This window comes from Pavona decussata, unplaced genomic scaffold (assembly GCF_977016875.1).
Source record: "Pavona decussata unplaced genomic scaffold, jaPavDecu1.1 SCAFFOLD_127, whole genome shotgun sequence".
Taxonomy (NCBI): Eukaryota; Metazoa; Cnidaria; class Anthozoa; order Scleractinia; family Agariciidae; genus Pavona; species Pavona decussata.
The window spans coordinates 219,994-230,400 of NW_028145541.1; the positions used below are offsets into that span (position 1 = coordinate 219,994).

The following is a 10,407-nucleotide window of genomic DNA, read 5'->3' on the forward strand; positions in this document are numbered from 1 at the left end:
TTCCACCAATTTACATCCTGGATTGTTCGGCCATATGGTACTGATTTTGAACAATTTAGAATAATCGCAAAGTAGTTGAAGTAGCGTGGAGTTATATTTTTAAGTGACGTTTTCCTTGGCGTTTACAGTGGTGTCTCGTTGCTAAGTTCCCTATAAATACATATTATCGTTGCAAGAAATTAACGCTTGCGTTAACACGCCTTAATTTAATACAACACATATCAGCACTGAGACACACGTACCATCCCCGTGGTATGGCCAATACCGTACGCATGCGCACAACCATATCACCCAGGCAGTGGCAGCCATGAACAGCTGTTACGCCCTTATTGGGGCTCATCAGCATAGCATAGCCGTCGAGTCAAAGAGCGGGGGTAAACCCGCGTATCAGAGACCCTTTGCTGCCGAGGCGAGTGCACAGCACTCCTTTAAGCGCCAGCTCCACCGTAGGCAAGTGGTACCTGTTGGATGCCAATTTGAAGGAAAATTTTGTTTAAAATTAAGGAAATCAACACGATGGAGAAGGTAAAATTCCCAAATGAAGGAAATTAACGCGATTGTGTTGGTCTTGTATTGTTGCAACTAAAAATATTGGCCTTCGAGCAAGCTCCTTCTCTCCCCCACCACCCCCCTCCCTCTCCACCCCCGAGAGCTTGCTTGAAGCTGATATAGTAAGAGTTATAGAATGTTGATTCTAAAGGACTTTTTCGGAGAAACAGCGAGCCGAATTTTGAAAAAGTCCTCTCCGACTTAGCCTCCCACGCAGACGTTCTTAGGGGTTCGTCACGCGTTCGTGATCATGCTCCAGTGGGGCAGGAACGCGTAACGAACCCCTAAGAACGTCTGCGTGGGAGGCTATCTCCGACTGCGATCTGAAACTTGAAGTGTCGAAACTGAAGGTAAAGGAAAAGAATGAAATGGGTCAGACAAAGAAGATGTAAAGAAGATGCCGTTTCATTTTGTGTTGCCCGAAGATAGATGCAAATAAGCAGCTCAGAAATTAACGCCCTGTTTATTATGTTCGCGGAAATTAACGCGCATACAAAATTACCCCACCCACATTAACAAGAATATCTAAAATTCGCGTCATGTTCATGGAGCGATAATTTCCTTTAATGAGGTAATTTATATGGTCTAATTCGGTCGTATGGAATGTGATTCATGCCCCAGGAAAACTAGTAAATATTGCAGTAAATCGGCATGTTAACCATACAAAGGGAGAACAAAGTGTAGATTGGTTCCAGTCGTCTATCTGAGAAGGTCAAAGATGGAACGCCTTCCCAACATCCCTTTTACACCCTTATCAAGAGCTTGTCTCTCGCTTTGTCTCCATAACAGGAGGCGCTTTCCGTTTCAAAAATAGAGCTTGGAATAAACGGAAATTTTACGGAACAGACGGACAACATTCGGGTATACTCCGTTTTTTTCTGTTTCAATTGGAACTGGAACGGAACGGAATTACAATTCCCTAAATTTTTTAACAACTTCTTGCGCAATCACTGGTACACCGAGTGAGTTGTTTAGTTTACCAATGACATTGGAAGGCTGGAATTCAAAACGATGTTCTTCACCCAGATGGAAAAAAAAGCGTTTCCAGTTGACAAAGGAAAGTTTGCAGAGTTTTCAATAAATTTTTCTATTGCAAAATTGGAAAGCGCCTAGGGTCCCTGTGAAGGATTTTACCAGCTGAGAGACCCTAGGAATGAGGTTGGCGCATAAGATAGCAGAGAGAAAACGGAGGCCAGCAAATTAGCGATCAGTGCTCTACAATCTAAACGCTTGGAGGAGCTACATCAATTTTGCCCCACTTTCCGTCACAGGACACCTTCCTTCTCAGAGTCTTCTCATTTTTATTGAAGGTAAAGTTTGAAAACTGAGTCTAAAGTCAACACTCTCACGCCATTTTTTAAAAACACGATCGTTGGATAACACAATTCCAGATTTTTGATTGGTTTAATGGCCATGGTATATCAGCCATTATACCATGCCCGAGAAATAGCAACCATCATTGTTTTCTGGTTGTTCTCGCAACGGTGAAATCACCAAGATCTAGCAATTAACTTGGCTGCTTTTTGTGTTCCATGTAGAAAGAACGCACTCCTAATTGTGTTTGGAGTGGAGATTTTATGGAACAATCAACGGAATTTAATGAATGAATGAATGGACCTTGGGACGCGATTTTCCAGGGCGGATGACATCAGCGCCAACTTGGCAAAGGAGAGAGAGACCCTGTTATCGAGATCCAACCTTGTTCCCAGAGCTTTTTCCTTGCAAAATGGGGAGGGGAACGAGGTTGATCGAGATCATTGAATGCACTCCCTTATTTTTTATTATTACTAGTAATAAAACAATAATTACAGTCGTGCTTGTTGGATATGAGATGATTATAGCCAAGGAGGCGTTACGCGCTACGCTTGTGGAATAATAGTTAAATATATGTACTAAATCGGAGTCTTTCACGATTATTTCACTTTGGACCTCTAGTTTTTCGGCTAATACAGTAATGTTTTTATCTCAGCCGTAGAAACTTTCTTCCGTTTCTTATTGTTTTTAACGTCCTCGTTTCTGTCTTTATTCTTGCTACTGTAAATCTTGGGAAAGTAAGAAAAGGTGAAAGGTCTGGTCACCTCCATATCTGAAAATAAACGGAGGCAAAATTAATCATCGGTCAATGAATCAATGAATGAATCAATCAATCAATCATTCAATTAATCAGTCATTCAGTCAATCAATCAATCAATCAATCAATCAATCATTCAATCAATCAATCAATCAATCAATCAATCAGTCATTCAGTAATAATAATAACTTTATTAACGTGTCAAGAAATGTAGCTGAGGGGAGAGGTCCCCCTCTACTAATAGTGGACACCTGACTAAATTCTAAAAAAAAAAAATTCTAAAAAATGAATTAAAATTTACATCGTAAACCATATCAGTCAATCAATCAATTGATCTGTCAGAAAGTCAGTCAATGAATAAAGGTTGTTAGTTCTAAAGAATATGTGATGTTGCGTCGATATGAGGAAGTAAAGACTGATGTTTGGTTTCGTAACTGAGTTGATAACTTAGTTAAATTGGCTAATTAGTTAAGACGTCAACAGCTGGCGTTTGGTACACTAGTCCTTCGTCTCAGCGTGTCAAGGAATTGTAGGTTGTATGTGGTTTATATATCGAAAAGTGGAGCTCAATTTATATATCACAAGCATGGTAACGTGAAAAAACAAGAATAATTTAAAGAATAACGTTGATCTCTAGGACTCAACGAACGCTTATCTGCTTTCGACTATATTTTTTTCTTGATTTTCAGGTAACCATGAGTAGTTCCATTTTCTCGCGTCGAGAGTCAGCTTTTTAGTCTCTGTACGGTAGCCAATTTACGAAACATTGACCAACATTAGCCAGTCCGTCAGTCAGTCGGTCAGTCAGTCAGTCGGTCGGTCGGTCGGTCGGTCGGTCGGTCGGTCAGTTGGTCAGTCTGTTAGTCAGTCGATCAGTCGGTCAGTCGGTCAGTCAGTCAGTCAGTCAGTCAGTTGGTTGGTCGGTCGATCGGTTGGTCAATCAGTCAGTCAGTCGGTCGGTCATTCGGTCGGCCGGTCGGTCAGTTAGTTACTCAGTCAGTCAGTCAGTCAGTCGGTCGGTTGGTCAGTCGATCAGTCAGTCGGTCAGTTGGTCAGTCGGTCAGTCGGTCAGCCGGTCAGTCAGTTAGTTAGTCAGTCAGTCAGTTGGTCAGTCGGTCGGTCGGTCGGTCAGTCGATCAGTTGGTTGGTCGGTCAGTCGATCAGTCAGTCAGTCAGATGGTCGGTCAGTCGGCCAGTCGGCCAGTCGATCAGTCAGTCAGTTGGTCGGTCGGTCAGTCGGTCGTTTGTTTGGTCGGTCGAACAGTCAGTCAGTCAGTCAGACAGTCAGTCAGTCGGTCGTTTGTTCGGTCATTCAGTCAGTCGGTCGGCCGGTCGGTCAGTTAGTTAGCCAGTCGGTCGGTCAGTCGATCAGTCGGTCGGTCGGTCATTCGGTCAGGCAGTCAGTTGGTCAGTTGGTCAGTCAGTCAGTCAGACGGTCCGTTGGTCGGCCATTCAGTCAGTTGGTCAGTCAGTCAGTCAGTCAGTCAGTCGATCGGTCGTTTGTTCGGTCGGTCAGTCAGTTAGTCAGTCGGTCAGTCAGTCAGTCAGTCAGTTGGTCGGTTGGTCAGTCAGTCCATCAGTCAGTCGGTCGGTCGGTCGGTCAGTCCGTCAGTCAGTCGGTCGGTCAGTCCGTCAGTCAGTCAGTCGGTCGGTCAGTCAGTCAGTCGCTCGGTCAGTCAGTCAGTCAGTCAGTCAGTCAGTCGGTCGGTTGGTCAGTCAGTCCGTCAGTCAGTCGGTCGGTCGGTCGGTCGGTCGGTCAGTCGGTCGGTCAGTCCGTCAGTCAGTCGGTCGGTCAGTCCGTCAGTCAGTCGGTCAGTCAGTCAGTCGGTCGGTCGGTCGTTTGTTCGGTCAGTCGGTCGGTCAGTCAATCATATCAGTCAGCCGGTCGCAGAGTCAGATAGTCAATTACTCATTTATAAGTTTTGACTGATTTACAGCTTGTGCTTAGCCACGTAGTTTGGCCATCAAGCCTGTTTACCATTCAGTCAATCAGTTAATACATAAACCAACACGTCAATCAATCTACAGGAAATTTCTCACTAAACTTACTAAATTCCCGTCTGCGATCCAATCCATATTTGTCATAAAAATCACCATTCTTTTCGCCAGTGGAAGGGTCGTCTGAATTTCCATTTTTGTCGTCCTTTGTTAATGCATCCGGCTGATTATTGCTCAGTTCTCCTTGGGTTTCATCACTCGAAGTGCTTTGATCATCTTTAATCTTTTTTCGTTTTGAGCCCTTGACTTTTTTCTTGGGTTTTAAGATTTTCGGAAGTTTGTTGGAGTCCTCAAGGGTATAAAGATGAAATCCAGTGTCATTCAATTTTTCAGCGGTGCTTTTCTTTCGAGAATTCAACGGCAAGTACCCAGTTTCTCCCACAACCTGGAGTCCAGTCTCCATTCCATTCTGATCTCGATCATTCCCTATTGGCGTGTTGGGATGGAATCCGTCTCTTCCACGAGAGGACGAAGTTTTCCGATACGAAGCCGAACTACTTGCCGACGGAATTGGTGGCATTAGAGATTCCTTTCTCACTCTTGGTGGCTGGTAAAGGGGATCGACAAATTAATAAATTAGAGCTTGATTTTGGGATCGTAGATGTTCCTAACAAACCCTTTTTCAACTGTTTGCAGTCGTTTATTTAAAATCACACAATCAATTTCTTGTCAATTTATTTTATTAATTGCCCGCGTACCAAAAATATACCGAACCCCGCTATCAGTGCGAGAAATCAGTCAACTTTAAATTTAAAAGGACCTTCTTCAACACTTTGTTTGTTTTCGTATTGCACTATTCTTTTCGGATGAATCGTTTAATTTAATATATGTGTCGTTCAAACAACGTATAAAGAGCTTTCAAAACCTTCGAAATTTTTCAGATAATCTTAGATTGACACCAAACTAAGTAGTGAAGCTAGAATTGTGGAACAACTATTTCAATAGACGTGTGAAAATTGAGGCAATTTGATTATTTATGATCGTGAGCGAAAGCTTCGGACATGTAATTTCAATTATGCCCCCTTTGAAGACTAATTGCATCACCAATTAAGCTAAAGAAAAGAGCGAACGTAGCAACGCCAATATACAATAAAGCGGAATTTATTTGACAGCATAACGGTAAAGCGCTCAATCCTTTGGTCTTACGTTTAATCGCTTAACACTAAGACAAATTAAAGAAATTACATTTAAATAGTCGATTAAAAAAAGTCCATGACTAAGTCACTTCGTTGGTATTAAACGATAAAATACATGTTAACGACATGTAATAGTAACCCGCCGCGCACTTAGAATCACCAGAAATAAACATTGAAAACACGGAAAAACCAATGAAACAAATGTTCTGGTTAACAGTGTTCAACCTCAGCTCTGGCAGCCAAAGGTTCAGTATTACAGCGCTTTCTTTCTTCAAAATTAGGTTATGGATAGCAAAAGTCGTGTGTATAGTTCGTGCAAACTCAATGGATATTAAACCATGATTGAGAAACGTACAGAACAAAACAAACCGCGAAAAGACATGTGAAATTATTTGAGACTATTTATCTAGTTAACAGTACGCTTAGGAAGAATTCCATCTTCATAAGTTTCTGAACTTTGGTTAGATAAGGCATCTCATGCACTGTGATAGTAGCCTCAGGATTTTCACAAAGCACGGGTGTTCTTCAAGTGTGACCAGTGAAATGAATGGTGTATTATGCGGTCAGGTGCACGGTTTTCAAAACTTTCCCAGTAGAAACGTTAACTTCAGTTAGAAATTGCAAAATTTGTCCTTTGACACCTTTGAAGAACAGGCTTTTATTTGAAACTTGTTTTAAACGACTCACTAACCTGTTTTCCGTCTTCAAAGCGCCCAAGTCTCGAATGTAGTTTGGCTGTTTGCCCTTGGAGGTAGACAGTTTCATCTTCGTCATCTCTGCTCGATACTATCTGAAAACTTGATGGCACGCTAGCAACAGAAAGCCTTTTCATGCTGAACAAGAAAAGTCAAGAATCGTTTGAAGTTTAAATAAACTTGCCGTGTGTCAATTTGGTTCGCACAGTCGAAACGAAGTAGACCAAGAACTTGAAGAATGCACACAATTATATCCTGTTTGGCCTTTTCGGCTGGTGACGATTCCGCTTGCGACGGAAGACCAATATAATTATTTTGTTTGCTATTTTGATAACCTAAACCCTCAAAGACCATGCATGCATATTAATTGCTGGACGCTAGCTCGAAAAAAACTAAAATAGATTACTAGTCTCGACTCCGAAATCAGACAAACTTCATTGCTTCACGCCTATTTGCGAATGAAAAATTAAGATGCCTTGCACATAATGCTTCAATGAAAAATTAGTTTAGCTGTTGTTAAGAACACAAAAGAGAAAATCCAATTGCGTCATGAAGTGTAACAAGAACGAAAACACAATTGTGGCAGCAATTAACAGCAACGCTTAAATTATGTTATTTTGAAAGGCCAGTTCATTGAAAATTGGCGTAATGTATGCAACGCACGAGGGGGGGTATTTGGTTATTAAAAACACCAACAACGGAGTCATCCCTGCTTAAGATGTCTTTTGTGCAGTTCAATGTAAACTGGGCGGTGAATTGACTTTAAAAGAAAAAAAAAACTTTATTTTTATTTTTTTTTATTATTGCCTTAATCGCTGAGGCTCAAGAATCTTTGAATGGAGACAAAATAGAAGAGTGGGTGATCAAACGCTGCAATCCAAAGCAGTAAAGTCCAGGGCTGAGTTGCTCGAAGCATGGTTAGCGCTAACCATTGGTTAAGAGGTATTAAAACCTATAGGTTGTCATGGTATTTAACCCGGGTTAGCGCTAACCATACTTCGCGCAACTGGGCTCAGGTGTTTAAATTGTGGGGATCGCGGCAAGGACGGCATTCAAGAAAAAAAAAATATGAGGCTTGGGCAGTGCACATAAAGGCCCCATAATGTTTTTTCCAGCCCGCCACCCAGTGTTAAGGCCCGCTTACAGGTGCAATTTTTGTCGCACTTTTTTCAGGTGCAACTATTGTCGCGCTAAAAGCTGCAGTTTTAAATCGTCTCCATAATCTAGATGCGCAGTTTCAGCGTGAATGTCGTCGCGATATCGCAAACTTGCAGGGTTTCTCAGAAAACGAACAGTGACATCGCACTGAAATTGCCCCCTCCGAAGTTCATAAAGGGACTGGGCCCTAGTTTACGCATTGTTCAAATTGCGTCATATGAAGAAATGAACCCCATCGCCAGAAAGATCACATAAAAAATAGTAAGTTAACCAAGTTTGGTTATGTTTCATTCCGTAGTAACCAGGCTGTGACCTGTTAAGGGTCGCCCAAATTCCATACAAATGTTTCTAATTCTGAGATGGCGTCCCCAAAATCCATACAATCTCAATTTTTTTTTCGATTTTGAATACGACCGAGCCTCAAACTTAGTAAACTGACTATTTTTTATTTCACCTTTCTAGTGATGGGGTTCGTTTCTTCATATAACGCAACAATATGTAAACAAGGGCCCAGTCCCTTTATGAACTTCGGAGCGGACAGGCCGGTAATTTCAGTGCGATATCGCCGTTCGTTTTACGATCTTTCCTTTGATGGACTCCATTTTCCGATTAAATAAAAACAAGAGAGGATTGATAAAAAATGATTTAAAAATTCGTTCCGAACTTCGGAACAAGCAATTGCAGCTGGTTTACCAACCTCTTACACAGCAGAGACGTTCAAGGTCATTGTAACGAGACCACACTTATATTAGTTCTGCACCTTCCTGGAAGTCTTGGACCAAGTCTCAAGTTTAAAACTTTAAATGATCAGTCTCCAGAGTACCTGAAAGGCCTATTTAAGCCCTTCAGCACGGACTATGGACTTAAGAATAGTGACAACAAATTGGCTCTGCCTAAGCCTCGTACCGATTTTTTGAAACGTAGTTTCTGCTACGTCAGAGCCGTTAGATCTTTTACTGATTTTAGAAATGAGATAGATCGCCAATTGTCCTCCTCGTACTCCCACACGGCAAACATGTAAATCAGTTTTAATTTTAAATTTTTGTCTTGTAACTGATGTTTTTACCGTGTCTAAATAAAGTTTATGTATGTATGTATGTATGTATGTATGTATGTATGTATGTATGTATGTATGTATGTATGTATGTATGCATGTATGACCAGTAACAAACCCTTGCCACCTTGCTGAAAACCCAGGACTTCCCAGAAATGACGGCGACCTCGGGCCTCTGAAAACGCACCTTCTGTAAATCAAGGAAAACCAAAACGAAACGACTGTTGCCGCATAGAGGAGTATAGGCAAAAAATGGTCAAGAAGTACCGTATACCTCTGATAATAATATACATGAAAATCATCCGAGGTATTGTGAAGATCGCCGAAGTTTAACCGATACTTTGCGAAGATCATTTAAAGATCAAGAACTTCTGATGATTTCCGAAGATTACCCGAAGACTTCCGAAGGTTACCAGAAGAATTTCGAAGATCAGTCGAATATTATCGAAGATTTTTCAACATAATTGGAAAGTTTGCAAATAATTTATGCCTCTACATTTTTATGATAGGCTATCTCGCAATTTTTTCACTCGAAATCATGTGATTACCCGTACATACCTCTGAATGTAAGCTTTGGGTTATTACCGGCTCAAACAACTTTTGTCGAGGCTTATTATTGGTGGGAAGTTTGCACGTTGGTTTAAAAATTTGTTGGGGTTGACAATAGCAAACAGCTAACCTGACGACTAATGGACTTACGATCGGCCGGACGTTGTTGTAATCGGAAGGATTCCAGAAATTGAAACGAGACGCCCTTAACTTGGACAAATAAAGCCCTGAAATCGCTTCAACTCCTGTTCGCCACCACCACACAGTAATTTATTTAACGTCAACTGACACGGGGAGTGCTTGCGCAATCTCCCGAGCCCGAGGCTCATGATAAAATGCTTGACAATAACCCAAGATCGAATTGGAATTGGGAAATATAAGTTTTTGAGGACAAACCAAGTGTTTTGGCCATATCTAGTTCGCGCTTCCTTAACTAATTTTTTTCTTTTCAAAATAGTTGCATCTCGATTTTCTGTCTTTCTCGACATAGACTTAAGAGGCTGTGATATAAGCAATGTTTCTGACATGTTTACAAATAACGCAATTTGTATATTCGCGCGCTTAAAATTTATTTGGCGACGAGTTTAGGTCTGTCCGAAATAACATGCCATTCATGTACTATTTGACCGGTAACTTTACAGTGTATATGACAGAATTTTTTTCATTTGCTTAATAAAATGTTAACGTTCTTCTCGTATGAAAATAAAAAAAAAAGCCTTATCAATTTTTCTTTCCCGCTTGGGGCGTATAAACGCGGCAAATTGCTGGGTACATTACCGCGCAAGACCGGAGACTGGTGATAATAGGGCTGTGACGTCAATACAGGAACGCTTTGTTTCGTGATTTCTCTATTCCTCAGCTGTTTCATTCTGAGTATTCAACAATCCCATTCATATTTTCGTCCACACGGTTTTCTTCCTCTACACACGAAAACCAACTGAGGAATAGACTCGGGTGCCTAACGTTCCTGTTTTAACGTCATAGTAGTACTATCCACGGTCTTCCATCTTGCGCGGTATTGTACCGGAAGTGAAATTTGACACTTTTATTCGCCTCAAACGCGGGAAAGAAAACTTGATGAGCACACAGAGAACAACATAAGATTTGATCACACAAATAAAAAATATTGCCATACGACTTACGCTAAATGCGCCTGGACGACTTTAACATCAGTAGCATAAAAACTGCCATTTGGGG

The 10,407-nt window shown here is 41.4% G+C and overlaps 1 protein-coding gene across 1 annotated transcript; it reads right to left on the reverse strand.

The window, feature by feature from the left end:
• Window positions 1-2,311: 2,311 nt before the first annotated feature.
• On the reverse strand, window positions 2,312-6,896 carry LOC146469031 (uncharacterized). Its single transcript, XM_085123692.1, has 3 exons — window positions 6,446-6,896; window positions 4,670-5,165; window positions 2,312-2,635 (listed from the first exon to the last, which is right to left on the reverse strand). Exons 1-3 carry the CDS (start codon window positions 6,584-6,586, stop codon window positions 2,493-2,495), a joined length of 780 nt encoding a protein of 259 aa, XP_084979818.1. The 5' UTR covers window positions 6,587-6,896; the 3' UTR covers window positions 2,312-2,492.
• Between the last annotated feature and the right edge of the window lie 3,511 nt (window positions 6,897-10,407).